General features: G+C 42.9%; 1 protein-coding gene across 1 annotated transcript in view; it reads left to right on the forward strand.

The window, feature by feature from the left end:
• ITPR2 (inositol 1,4,5-trisphosphate receptor type 2) overlaps positions 1 to 15250 on the forward strand; it is a 425687-nt gene that overhangs the window by 385408 nt on the left and 25029 nt on the right. Inside the window, exon 55 of the mRNA XM_070410528.1 lies at positions 373 to 533. Coding sequence (XP_070266629.1) covers positions 373 to 533 — 161 coding nt within the window. The remainder of the gene's footprint in view (positions 1 to 372; positions 534 to 15250) is intronic.

Here is a 15250-nt window from a genome sequence, read left to right on the forward strand (position 1 = left end):
TTCTCAACCTGTGGGTTGCGACCCCTTTGGGGGTCGAACAACCCTTTCACAGGGGTCGCCTAAGACCATCGGAAAACACATATATAATTACAGATTGTTTTTGTGATTAATCACTATGCTTTAATTATGTTCAATTGCAACAATGAAAATACATCCTGCATATCAGATATTTACTTTATGATTCATAACAGTAGCAAAATTACAGTTATGAAGTAGCAACGAAAATAATTTTATGGTTGGGGGTCACCACAGCATGAGGAACTGTATTAAAGGGTCGCAGCATTAGGAAGGTTGAGAACCACTGTTTTAGGCTAAGAAGGAAATGCTGACTAAATGACAGATTACATACCTTGTGTTTCCCGTGTTCTGCAGGACTGGAGAGGGACAAGTTTGATAATAAAACTGTGTCCTTTGAGGAGCACATCAAGTCGGAACACAACATGTGGCATTATTTGTATTTCCTCGTCTTGGTGAAGGTTAAAGACCCAACTGAATACACTGGACCTGAAAGTTATGTGGCTCAAATGATTGTGGTGAGTGATCAGAGGGTTTGATCTGGAACTGTATTGGATTTTGGATGCTTTTCCTTCTCTACCCTTCCCTTGTCCCGTTTTGTTAACTTTTAAATGGGACCGTCAGTCACTGCAATATCGCTTTACTGGCTAAGCCATTGGTTCCCAGTGGACTTATTAGTTCTACAAACCAAATTTAAATCTGGGGTGCACAGATATTTACTGCAGAATTAATTCTGCACCATCTGTCATATCTGTCATCTTCTGGCCTCATACCTCCTGCTAAGTGTCAATTCCAAAAATCTGGAACTTTCCCATTGGCAAATGTGAACAGAAGAGTCATACTTTAAGAAATATCTTGAATTGCAGAACTCAGGGGTTTAAGGAAGGGAAGAGTATAGTGTTCGATTTCAATGGGAAAATACTGGCTTTCTGTCTGCACGTACTTTGTGTAGGGTTATCAGTGCTGGTCATGTACTAGCTGTGACCCTGCCACATCCGGTTGCTTATAACGCCTCATTAAGATTAGTAGCGTTGCACAGAGGGTGTGATTGTCTGTGATCCAAAGTTTTGTCTGTTTCATAGAAGGTTAAAACTGACTGGCTTAAAGGGAAGCCAAAGGTACAGCTTTAGTGTATCCATGATACACATTTAGTGAGTGTCATTGCATCTGATATAAATTCTCATTTTCTTATAATAAATCTAGCTGTGTATTGGATTTTATTTTTTCAAAAATCACCCAGCAAAATTGCATTAGCTATTTGAGAATGAGAAGTGTAATGATCCTCTTTGCTGCTCGGTCCCTGGGATAACATTTGGTGAACACCACAAAGTGATAGGACAGCCATCAGTGGCTCTCTAACCTTCACTCTGGGAGCTTACCATCCCCTCAGGAAGACAAACGATAAAATGGGGAGCAACTAAAGAACATGTTCAGAGGCTAACATATTAAGGAGTACAAGTTAATATTGCAGTAGTTTACTTTACAATTTTACTTGACAATATTTGTGTCACAGGAGACTTAATGTAAATTGTATTTTTATAATTCCGCATTTTTAGTGCATTTTTATTGTTGACTTGCATCCTACTATAAGTTTTTTCTCTGCGTTCTTCATATGGTAGTGGACCGAACATAATATTGTTTTATTCAATATATCTTTTTCTGCCCTCTCTCTTTTTTAAATTAGGGGGAAAAATAATCACTTTGAAGATATACATTTATAGTCATTATTTTCTAGCCTTGATCTCAAGATGCTCAGAGACTATTGGTGTGAAACATATTGTTTCTGCTTGATGGGGAATAAAAACATGTAAATCATTACATTGGAAGTGTGACCTCACATTGTTATACTTTATCAAAGTTTGAGTAAATTTAACTAATATATACAGGTGGTGGGCAAAAGTAGGTTTACAGTTGTTTATATGGAAAAAGACATGCAGGTTATGATTATTACAAGAGCTATATTAACTCGAATGTTTCAATGGCACTTATAAGACTGTGCCTCAGTGCACTGTGCCACTGTGACTGGAGACTGAGTCATGGATTAGAGGGGACAGGGTAGTGACAACAGCATGCACCTTAAAACCAGAAAAATATGGGCTCAAACTTTGGTTCCCTCACGTATTTTGTTGTATGGTCTTGGATAGTTTGGGTGAGTTTTTGAACCTACTTGAGACTCTGCTCCCTCATCTAAAAGGCAGAAAATTGTCGGTGTGGTATCAGTGAGATGAAATGTAAAAAGTTTTTTAGCACGGAGCATAGGTCCTCAGTAATTTACAGTTTTCACTGTGACTATCCACATGGAATGACCATCAGATTAGAGAGAGATGGGGGAGAAGGGAGAACTATAAAGAGAGGAGAGAAGAGAAAGCCAAAGACAGACCTCTCATGTAGGAAAAAGAAGAAAGACAAGTAAAATAAGTAGAAAAGAAGACAACACGAAGGGCAGAAGGAGAACCAGAAAGTGGAGTGTGTCAACAGCCAAGAGATGAGCATTTCAGTGTCACAGTTCAATGGTATCATTTGCTACAAAGAGGCCATGAAGACGAGACAGGTCCAAGTCTTTGGAAATTGTAATGAGGAAATCAGCAGGTGCCTTCCACCGTGAGAGAAGATGGCTGTGAAAATGTAGACCCATCTTTAGCCTTGACATTAAGACCCGTGTTCTGCCAGGCACTTGTACTTGAATTGTTAGGTATCCACGTACGTACCTGTGTTTCTGTCTGTCCTCTTCAGTCAGCACTCTCTCCAGGACCGTGACAGGTGGGAGAAGAGCTCACAAACTCGTTCCAACATGAAATGTCTCATTCTCATCCAAGAGAGCAGGCACCGTTCCTGAATGTTAATGGTCAGGGGAAGGAAGGGTGATATTAAGCTCAGAACTGATGGAAACAAAAAGCCATTCTCATGGAAGATTGTTCACTTACTGAAATAGCCAATTTGAAAACTTCTAAAAATCTATAGCTGATGAACCCAATTCAGAAAATCTGTTACTCCCAGCTCTCTCTGTGGAGATTGTGGCTTTTTAATCCTGATCCTCCTATAAAGAAAGAGAAGATTTTAGAACACATAAGTTGAAACACGTCTACAGCTTAGTTTAAAGACTCCCCCCTCCCCCCCTCCCCGGCCGTCCAACCCAGGGCTAACTACCGTAACAGTTTGGTAAGAAACCTTCCAGACATGTCCTACCACTTTTATATTTTCTCCTTACAAACAGGTTCATTTACCAAGTTGATTTAAGTGCTTGTTTGTTAAAAGGTCTTTGAAAGAAGCTATAAATTTTTTATAATTGATACAGCTTTCATAATCAAGGATTTATGCAAAAGAAAATGAGGAAGTTCCTTATATTCGTTCCCAAAACAACTCAACTGAATTCTACTACACTAAGTAACTTGGATTTTACCCTTAGGCCCTTAGGAAATGCTTCCTGGCTTTTAGTAAAATGAGAAAAAAATAATATCACAAATTTGGGAGATGTTTCTCCCTTCTGTATATTTATTCACCTCCAATGTCTATACTTTATTGCCATGTCAATAAGGAAGATGTATGCCAATGTGCACTAAAACATACATTGTAAATAAATTAATATATTGCTTCTAGATGTTAGAACCTAAGGAAGTATGTTTGTGCCTCTAAATCCAACCAGTGATAGAGTCAAGATTTGGAAATATTAATAGAAACTCCAAACTTCTGTACCCCCACCTTCAAACTTCACGCCACGCTGTTCAAATATCCTCTGTCTGAGTATCTGAATTAACAAAGAGCATCTTCTGGAACATAGGAGATGTGAGTAGATCAAGGTATTTTTGAGAATAGATTTTTGTCTTGCAAGCAAACCATCATTTTTGATAAGATAATTGATATTTTGAGCTAGTATTTATTGGGAACAGAAAATGAGAAGGGGAAAAGGACTGTGCTGGAAAGTAAAATAAAGAAAGTAAATTAAAAAATAAAAAATTAGAAGGGAGGGTGTAAGGGATAAATCCTGTGTTCATAATGGCCTCTGAGCATCATTAAGCCCTTTTGCTTCTCCCATTACCCAAAGGACGATGACCAAGGAGGAAAACACAAAATAGAGGACATTAGAAAAGATGCCCAAAGCTTTTAGATGTTGCTCTGACATTTGGGGAACATTTTCAGATTTTCAGTGTTCATTTGCTGAGATGTTAGGGGCCTTTGGGGGTATTTACTACTTAATTTGACAAATAGCAGGATCAAATCCCAGGTGCCTGGAAGAAAAGCACCACTGCATGTTCAGTGCTCCAGTGTCCGGGTGGTACTGGACTGCAACCCTCCCCATGACCATGGTTTTGGGGGATTATTTCCTCATTTTAGTGCATGACACTTGTCAGTTTTTCTACTTACTTGACTCTTGACAAAAAACTGTTTCCTGACATTGTGTCAGTGTCGACTAGGACAATTTAAGTCATGTTTTCATCCTATATAATAAAGAGGTAATATGCAAATTAACCCTCATGCCCTCACAAGATGGCTGCCTATGACCAGGCCGGCAGGGGGGTTAGTGAGGGACAACCAAACGACTGAACAGCAGGCTGCATGGGGTGACCAGGCTGGCAGGGGTTGCAGTTGGGGGCAACCAGGCCAGCAGGGGGGCCAGTTGGGGGTGACCAGGCCAGCAGGGGTGGGCAGTAAGAGGTGACCAGGCCAGCACGCAGAGGCAGTGAGGGGCGATCAGGTCAGCAGGGGGGCGAGGGGGAGTTAGGGGCGACCAGGCAGGCAGGCAGGTGAGCGATTAGGAGCCAGAGGTCCAGGATTGTGAGGGGGATGTCCAACTGCCGGTTTAGGCCCAATACCCGGAATCGGGCCTAAACCAGCAGTTGGACATCCCCCAAGGAGTCCCGGATTGGAGAGGGTGCAGGCTGGGCTGAGGGGGCCCCCTCCCCTGCCACCTCCCCCCCCCCCCCCCCCCGCACAAATTTCATGCACTGGGCCTCTAGTTAACAGGACAGGTTAATATCTGTGATATGTATTAAAAACAATTCAATATACATTGAGTCCCTCCCACAGGCTTGCAGTCATGCTATGGGCTTGATATGTAGGATAAATAAGAAATAGTCCCTTCCCTGGGGAGGCTCAAAATGCTTACTGAATGAATAAATAAAATCATGAGCGAATTAACACATGAATGGTTTCTTTTTAGTCCTCTGGTAGTTGGACACAATTTACAGAAAGATGCACCAACATAGCTGCAAGAGTTTGGGACATGAATTTCTCATTAGTCAAATGTCATCTTTCCCCTTTTTGAAAAATCAGAAGATAAAAAGGCAGCAGGAAGGGTCAGGCCACCTGAACCAAGTATAATGAAGGCAATATTAAAAACCGGATTTGAGAGACAGGCGTCTTAATCCCTCTGTCGCCTCTCCCCCAGCATTTCTCCAGCCCAGCTCCTCCCACACACGCACAAACCCTCCGGAGTGTGTCTGAGCTGTTCCCCTCGCAGAGGGGCAGGCCTGTGCATCGGTGGGCATGTCAGCACAACTCACCCTTAAGCACGAATTCTTCATTGTAATCATCTATTAAGACCTCAGAGAGGAATCCTCTTTTTAATGAGACAGAAAAGAAATGCAGTCACCCAGGTCTTTAGCTACATAAAGGAGGAAAAGAACTGCCATGTTTCCAGATGCTGTTTTCTATGTCCAGAACTCAAAATAAATTTTGCCTAGTTAAACCATATTTTCCAACAGTAACTGTCGGAGGTGGGGGATGTTTGGGCTCATGAAAGACATCGCGTCTTCTAAGATCTGTAGGCACCCCTCCTGCACAAGCACCCTTTGCCAACTTAATTTTTGCATTATTATCGTGTATCATTATGAAATTATATGTTCTGATTCTATTATTTCTAATCTACACTAATTGTGTAATTGGATCTAATTGAGCCAATTATGTAACTGCTCAGTCTTGAAGACCTATTTGAAAGACTTTAAACCTTAATAAGACACTTTTTAAAATGTTTACATATCAGGGCAAGCCCAGGGGGTCCTTGCAGCTCAGAATGCACAATTAAGAAGTGAACGTTTACATTCAAGGAGCCACCACCTTCACTTTCCACAGTTTAAGGCCACACATGTGTCTTCAATTTAAGAGGGATCTCTTTCAATTCCCGGCTCTGGATTTCAGTGTCATCGTGGAATCTGTCCTCCACACTATTCTACTTTCTTGTAGAGTATTCATATGCAAGATGTATGAGTTGCCACATTTTTGCACACATTTTAACCTCTTTCTAGGCCTCCTCTTAGTTTGTAAAGTAGCGATAGAAATGGTGAGTACTTAACTGTGTGGCTGTACACAGCGTCATCATCTTGAAGACTATCCCAAGGGTCAGGTTATTAGACCTCAGGGCAGGAAGCAAGTGTAGGATTTGAGCCAAATAGTGGCCTCATGAAATTCATGGTAGGAAGCAGGATGGGGAATAAAGATGAGGGCAGGCAGGTGAGGCACTGACTCGGATTTGTCAGCAGCTACTTCCTGAGTTCATCGGAAACCCAATTTGCTGGTGTCCAGGTGATAGTCCTCCAAGTTCAAGAGGCAAAAAAAATAGATTGTGTTACTTTTTCTAACCAGTGTCGAAGGAGAAGCTCTGTGTAAAGGAGCAAACCTGGGCAGTAGATTCTGATGTTGGACTTTGTAGGATTTTCACCTACAGGGTTGGCGGAAAGACTTCACTTCTCCCATCCGCTCGTCACTTTACCCATCAATGAAATAAATTCAGTCAACCAGTCAGCACCCAGAACAGAACCATCTGAACTGTACCTGGCTCCTGCAGGCCTCCTGCTGTGCCAGGCCCTGTCCCTTTAGTTGCTGGATCATGGGGAGAAGGAGGAGGCAGGGATCCCTGAAGAACCTAAGCATAGAAGGCTCCAGGGTCATAGGGGAGCGGGGAATATTTGGATGGTTTGAGACAATGGCTAATTTGGCAACTAGGAGCCCAGTGTGGCTCAGTGGTTGAGCGTCAACCTATGAACCAGTAGGTCACAGTTCATTTCCTGGGTTGTGGGCTTGATCCCCCGTGTGGGGCGTGCAGGAGGCAGTCAATCAATGATTTTTTTTCATCATTGATGTTTCTCTCTCTCCCCTTTTCTCTGAAATCAATAAACATACATATTTTTTAAAATTAAAAAAATTAGCAACTAGGAAAAACCACAAAGGTTTAACAACTAGTACAGCAGTATGTATACATACCAGCTATATATGGGCCCTGGATAGAATAAGACCTTCCTTAGAGTTACTATGAGGATTAAATAAAATCATGCAGACTCGCAATACGACTGCTAATCTCCTGACATATGATGAATGCTGCCTGTGTTCCAGGTGCTGTGCTAAGTGTTTGACGTGACGATCTCTTGTACAGCCTTGTAACAGCCCTAGGAGGCAGTCTGCTATTACTATCCCCAGTCTATACATGAGGAAACTGAGGCTTATAAAGGACTGGTAACTTGCCCAACATTGCACAGCTAGTAGAAAGGGCTCCTGCGTCCTTCATGTCCCAGGCACACGCAGGTGGTCCATAAAAGCCCATTGAATGTTGTTATTCAATGCTCTGGGACCATATGCAGAGCTAGGAGCAGTGGTTCCTTTGAGAGCAGGCCAGGCTACTACAGCCAGCACTCTCAGCAGGATGCCTTGCGCTAGGCAGACGAGGGACTGTCCACATTCAGTCCAGGGAAGGGAGTGGAGCTGGTGGGAGACAGGAAGTCAGCTGACCACCCTACAATGGCAAGAAGGCCTGAGAGGAATCCTAATAGGAAGAGATATACTTGCTCAGAGCTGGTGGGCAACTGCAGCTTCCCACAAAGATGAGGCACATTACATCCACAGTTATGGCAACGCCAGGTGAGAGAGACAGAGGCCGCAGGATGTTCCGATTTAATTTGACAAGCATTTACCAGGGAGCACTACACATGGATGGCAAACCTTTTGAGCTTGGCGTGTCAGCATTTTGAAAAACCCTAACTTAACTCTGGTGCCGTGTCACATATAGAAATTTTTTTATATTTGCAATCATAGTAAAACAAAGATTTATATTTTTGATATTTATTTTATATATTTAAATGCCATTTAACAGAAAAATCAACCAAAAAAATGAGTTCGCGTGTCACCTCTGACACGCGTCTCATGGGTTCGCCATCACTGCACTAGGCACTGATAGAAACAAGAATAAACATTGTCAGTGCCCTCACACAGCCTTAATGTAATAAAGAGAACGGCTGTATTCACCAGGAGCTGTAGTGCAAATCGGGGCTCTGGTGAGAGATGTAGTAAATGTACAAACACGGCAGCTGGAGAAATCCCAAAACAAACTCTACTGGGATGTCTCTGCTTAAAGCCATTCGGTGGTACTTAGGATGTAACCCACCTTACGCAGTCCGGCCCCAGCCGACTTCATCAATCTCATTTTATCTCCCCTTCCTTAGCCAACTATGCTTCAACTACGGTTCTTTGCAGGAAACATGCCATACTTCTTTCCTGGTCAGGGCCTTGATATGTGGGTGCCACCCATTTATAGTTGTTCCCCAGCTCTTTCCATGCCTAGCGACTTCCCTGACACCCCCTTTCCAGCTGCCTTCTTTCCTGACCTGCTGTGGAGCACTCAGATGTCTCTGACCTAAGGTGGTGTTTATACTGTGACATGTTTATTTTTCTTCAGTATGACTTAGGCATTCACATCTGTTTTATTCACTGCAGAGTTCTCAGCACTTAATGAATGCCCAATACATAGTAGGCCCTCAGCATTGGTTTGTTGAACAAATTGAGTAAGACCTAGAGCCTTGCCCTTAACCAGTTTGGCTCAGTGCATAGAGCGTTGGCCTGCGGACTGCTGGGTCCCAGGTTCGATTCCGGTCAAGAGCATGTACCTTGGTTGCAGGCACATCGCCAGTGAGGGGTGTGAAGGAGGCAGCTGATCAATGTTTCTCTCTCATCCATGTTTCTAACTCTCTATCCCTCTCCCTTCCTCTCTGTAAAAAAAAAAAAAAAAAAAAAAAAAAAATCAATAAAATATATTAATAAAAAAAAAAGACCTAGAGCCTCCAGAGCCCAGAGGACAGGATGGTTCCTTCTGGCTGGAGGCACCAGGGGCCATCCACAGAGAAGATTACCAGGACCTTAAACAACGAGGAGGGTTTTGTCAGATGGAATGGAGGGGAATGTATTCCAGGCAAAGTGTGTATCTTAGAGAGAAAGGTTGAGCACAGAAAAAAAAGAAAAGAATCTAAAATTATGATAGGTGCTAGCAGCTTTGCATCTTATCTTATTTCATTATACCCATTTTATGTAAATCGAGGTTCAGTGAAGTTCATTATTTATAGTGCTCAATAAATGAGTGCTTGGGCTAGGCTCCAAATGTAGATTTTTCTGGGGGCTGATGTCTATGATTTTACTGTTAGCTGTGCCTTCTTCTCAGAAGAATCAGATAAACTTTGGCTAAGATCAAATATATGTATGTCAAGTGTTGGAGAAAAGGTAGAGGGGGAAAACGAAACTAAAAAACAAAAGGCATCCTTTGGAAGGAAGAAAGCTCTTCCTGCTTCTCCAATAATTTAAGGAATTGGAATTCTTGGTGTCTAAGCTGCAATAGCTAAGATATGGCAAAAAATGACTTGAAAATGCAGATCGATAAACCATTGCCCATCAGTTAAAGGTTTGTTCATTCAGCAAACACAAGTTGAGTGCTTTCTGTGCTCCAGGCCCTGGACTGCTCAGGGAATCAAGGTTGAGGCAGAAATTTTAACTGCCTTCAGGAGTCGGAGAAATGAAACAAAGGAGCGGTGAAGGCACCGTGCAGCGGGGGAGCCTGCCGCAGAGCAGATGGCCTGGAAAGGGAGGCTTCAGGAGGTCACGCCTGGATGCCTGAGTGAGTCAGGGAGGTGTGGATGCAGCAGGTGGAGGGAGCAGCGGGCCTGTCTGTGGGGAGAGGGAGGCGCTCCAGAGCAGGAGGTCATGTGGTGATCAGGAGCCAGATCACAAGGACTCTGTGTGCTTGCAAGTTTTTACTTTCCCCTGAAAGCTCAGGGAAGCCCTTCAGAGATAGCAAAGCAAAGAAGCAAGGTTAGGTATGTTTTAGAAAGCAAGTTCCCTGGTAGTGTAAGAAGTGGATTCAAGGGGGCCATCCTGGGCAAGAGGAAGGTAGGTAGAAAGATTTTATTACCCAGGAACAAGGACGAGAGCTGAAATGAGATGCCACTGGAGATTGAAAGGAAGTGACGGCTATGAAAAGATTAGGTAGAGGACTCCCTGCTGGCGGGCGGAAGGTGGTTTAGGTCTCTGGCCTGGGCGAGTTCTTGCAGGTTGAGAGGTGGGGCTCAAACCCTAGGGGTTCCACAGGAGTCATTTGAGATCATCTCAGTTTGCACAGGCACAGTTTGGGTGACCAAATGCGTTAAGTTCAACACAAAACTGAATACATGGGTCTGTAATTCCAGCAAGAAGTTCGTAACAATCAACTCACACAAGAATAAGATTGCTGTCTCTTTCACTCACTAGGGTATCCCAGGAGCTTAGAGCAGTGCCTGGTATATAGTAAGTACTCAACAAAGATTTGATAAATGCTCAGAAAGATTTGTAAGTCACTGGAGTATAGGTGATAGTTGAAATCACAAATTGGATGAGACTGTTCAAGGGAGATTATATAAAGTAAGTCAGAGAGCATGCCCTTTGATGGAAGGACACAGAGCTCTGTTATTTAATACCAACAATAACTAATCATAATAATGTCAAGAGTCTACCATCCAGATTGTACTCATCCAATAGTAGAACCAGAAAGGAGGAAAAACAGTCTTCATTGGAAGACTCTGAAAGGTTTAACTTTCCATCAGCCAGTGAACCTAGAAATGTTTAGGTTGGTGTTTGGATCTCCTGTGACCCAACACTGATAGGTTTCAGGATGAGATTGTGCTGCAAGCCCAAATGTTCTGAGCAAAGTGATTTGGATTTGCTTCAATATATAGGAGCCTCTTTGAAATTGTGACCTATCCGAAGTCACTTACTTTAAACGTGTAAAGGGACGTTCACATCTCTGATGCTCATAAACTTAATAAAAAGATGTCTCCCTGCTGTGCCAGGAAAGAGAAAAATCCAGCAAGAAAGAACTCCAGGAAGAAAAAGGAAGAAATTCACTTCTAGTCATTACCGTAAGATCTTGTTCAATTCTCAGTTGGCTCTCTGGAACAGTAAAAATCCACGTTGTGGGACGGATAGATTTTACTCAGAAATGCTGGCTTTCTTCCAGAGAGTAGCAGATGCCATCAAACTGTAAGTTGTGGGAAGAAGCACTATATACCGTAAAGACATGCGACTTCTGTCCAGTGGCTTTTGATAGACGGGCGCAGCCCATGCCACATCATGAGTGATTAGTGAAGACGGCAGTTGAGCTGAAACACTGCCCTTGTGTTACGTAGGGGTACTGCCCTAGTTGGTAGGCAAGCTCATGTCCATGGGATTTGGGTCCAGTTTCACCTAAGGGAATTCCTGAAGAATAATTGCTGAATTTTACAAAAATGATTCAGCATTTGTGTTCCAGGGATTAGTCGTTGATGTCAGGCTAGTGGAGTCAGTTGCTCTAATGTGGATTTAGAGATCACGGCGTTCTGAAATGATAGCATCTGAGGTTTGGTTACCCCTGGTCTCTGAGTCTGTTTCCTCACCTGTAAGTGGAGATAATACCCCCCTTTACTAGGGTTCCTATGTGGATTAAGGAAAATCACACATAGCCTCGTGTTCAACACAGGCTCAATCACCCTGGCTCAGGGTGATTGCCCAACACATACTTGGTTATTCTACTTCTATTTAAAATATTTGGCTGCTCTCAAAGCAATATGGCTAAATTTAAATACGACTTTGCAGATTCAGAGCATTCGTAAGCCTTTTAAGGGTCAAACAGTTACTGATTCCGCATAGCGTTCCTCTTGCAGCGGTTCTCAACCTGTGGGTCGTGACCCCTTTGGCGGTCGAATGACCCTTTCACAAGGGGTTGCCTAAGACCATCCTGCATATCAGATATTTACATTATGATTCATAACAGTAGCAACATTACAGTTATGAAGTAGCAATGAAAATAATTGTATGGTTGGGTCACAACATCATGAACTGTATTTAAAGGGCCAGAAGGTTGAGAACCACTGTAGAGGTTAGGCAATGGTCCGCTTCCATTTCTTCGGTAAATACCGCCTGTGAAATCCTGCGCACGGGGCGAGCTCCTGGAAAGGGGCCAGAGGAGATTGGTCAGGTGTGGCCTGTCACAGAGTCTCCTGTTGAGAGTAGAAGGCAGGTCCTAAAAAGTCAGCAGTTGTTACAAAGTTAGCAAGGGTTACCCCTGGGACAGATCGGGTAGAGGGACCTTCCTGACTTGTGGCCTGCCTCTGACTCCAGTCCGCATGGCACTTGTTCCTTTGTTAAAACCAAAGTCAGGAAGGAGCTCACTTCGCCACTTGAATCGCTGGAACCAGCGACTCCATTTGAGCTTTACAACTGATTACGGGACAGATCTTGCCCAGAGGCATGCTGTGATGCTATCGGCAGTGTCCCCACGAGGACAGGGCAGGCTGTTGTGAAAGGAGGTGGCAGGAGCTGCCGGAGTCAGCACAAAGGTTATAGAAGAATGAATTTTATCAGTTCACCTGGAGGGGGAGGGGCAGCAGGCTTTGCCTTTATCCTGGCTGGAGGATGGGAACAATGGAGGATGTCTGTTTCATTTTCCAAAGAGTGCATTTTCGGCTTCTTCAAGTGAAGAACTCGTAGCATTTTTCAGTCGTGTAATCACCTTTTTCATTTTTTTCCCAACATTTGAAAAAGGTCCAGTACAATGCACACATTTTGCTTGAGAAAGAATATCCTGGCTCTTTTAAGTTTCCTCCTGCATGAGCATTGGGGAATTCCTGTTTCCCGAGCTGAGGACCATTTGGAAGCACTAAATCCAGTTGGAGATATTATGTTAGAAGACGAAGGCATAGGGCCAGTGGGTGTATCGTAACTCATTTTATTGGGGGTGATATTCTTACTTGAGAGCATCGTGTTCTCCCCACTGTTTTCTAGTGTATATCGCACTTCTGCCCAAATAACCAAGAATGAAATGAGCATGTGGGGTGTTGAAGGGAGTTAGTGGGAGGGTGCTGTGTATGAGAGCGACACAGGGTAGCATGCTGCTTAGACACGGACTGGGGACTTCGGGAGTCTTGGGCAGGTAATGTAACCTTCCTATATCTCAGTTTCTTCATCTGTAAATTGGGTAAACATTCCTACCTATATGGTTTCTATGAAGATCAAACAAGTTAATATGTATGCACTATCTGACACATAGTAGATGTTTCACTAAATTTTCAAATATACATGAGAGTTTGAGGATCAGAACAGCTTTTAGGGCTCAAGAAATCATTATTTACTCAACAACTGTTACTTAATATCTACCATGTCTATGACAATGGGTTAGAGACTCTAGGGAGACACAAATACAGGACAAATAAATTCTCAGCCTTCAAGAATCTTGGGCCTAATTGGGGAAGCATAATATATGGTCATGAAGGTTGGATGAGGACAGCAGGCAGCAAGATTGCACTAGCTACATACCGGTCACGAGCTGTTCTACAGGTTGAGAGGATGTTGTGTGTAAGGGAAAGAAGCAGATTTGAGCCCCTGGATTAGGTTGGGGCTAAATTGTAGCAGGAATGAATTGCTCAAGGTAAGGACTTTCTGCTTGATCCCACAAAGGGGAGACACTGATGATTTTTAAGTAGGGGATTGACATGGTGTTTTAAATGGAATTTTTAGGAGGAGTCTTATAGTCCACAGTAGGATGTAGTAACAAGGCAAGAGGTTGAAGAAAGGGAAACCAGTGGCAATCACACTGATGGAAAAGATGATGGAAAGAACAGAATTAGAAAGGAAGGGATGGGTGAGGTGGAACAGTGATTTGACCAGAAGCGAGGATAAGCTGTTGTCATCATTCCAACACCCATGAACCAGGCCCGCCAGCCCCACCTGCCTCTCTCCCTGTGCCCAGCCTCCCTGGCTTTTTTTCTGAGGTTTCTAATTCTGCACCCTTGTCTCCTGCTGATCCCTTTACCTGGAATGCTTACCTTCAGAAACTAAAATCCTCCATTTCTGGCCAGCCCCACTAAAGAAAACCCCAGGCCCTCTATAAGAGCACCTTGATATATTTTACTCAAAGCCCTCAACACTATCTGAAATTATTTGCCTGCGAATTCATTAACTCTTTTTTTAATCATCTCTGTTTTCCTGGAAACTGGACTCTTGATTATCCTCATCACTGTTTCCTCAGTACCTAGAGCTGGAGCAAAGGGGCTCTCAACAAATATCTACTGAACAAATGAATGAAATAACTGATCTCTGAGGTCCTTCCAGCACTAACTTTTGACTCTCTGATTCCCCATAAAAGATAAAATAAGAAAACTGTTTGCGGACAATGGAGTTAAAAGAAAGGTAAAGAAGACTGTGATTTCAAGTTGGGTGACTACAAGAATACTTTTTTGACTGAAATATCAATAGTTAGCTCATCCCCGCCCCCTCCTACCCCCTTCAAACATTCAGGAGAACAGTGGTTTTGGTTGCCAGTTCATTCCATCTATGAGGACAATGGGCCTGGATATAACAAAATGGGTTCAGGTGAGAAGACGAATCAAAACTAAAGATGGAGCTTTAGAAATCCTATATGAGTCATGTTTGTTAACTGATAATAATACAATTGATGTATTTAAAACTATAAGCACAGCTATTGATATTGGAATGAAAATTCCACATGGGAGAAAATAACCTAAAGGAAGATGTTAAGAGATTTTAGCTTCATAAATCAATTTTAACATGTAATATTTACATGGATTTGCTCACTGTTTAAGACAAATTGATGGTAGGATTAAAATGCTCTCTTCTCATCAGCACCGGGCTGTAAATAAGTCATTTTCTCAGGTTCATTCTGTCTGATGCAGTGACAGTGACCTGGGATGCCATTCTATCACCAACTAGTGTATAGCAGTACGACCCTGATGCTAACCACTCAGAGTTAGCTCAGACCCTACAACAGGGGTCCTCAAACTTTTTAAACAAGGGGCCAGTTCACTGTCCCTCAGACCGTTGGAGTGCCGGACTATAGTTTAAAAAAAAAACTGAACACATTCCTATGCACACTGCACATATCTTATTTTGAAGTAAAAAAACAAAACGGGAACAAATACAATATTTGTATTTGCATGTGGCTCGTGGGCCGTAGTTT

Source organism: Myotis yumanensis, unplaced genomic scaffold (assembly GCF_028538775.1).
Source record: "Myotis yumanensis isolate MYYU_CA2020_CCGP unplaced genomic scaffold, mMyoYum1.0.hap1 SCAF_3, whole genome shotgun sequence".
Lineage (NCBI taxonomy): Eukaryota > Metazoa > Chordata > Mammalia > Chiroptera > Vespertilionidae > Myotis > Myotis yumanensis.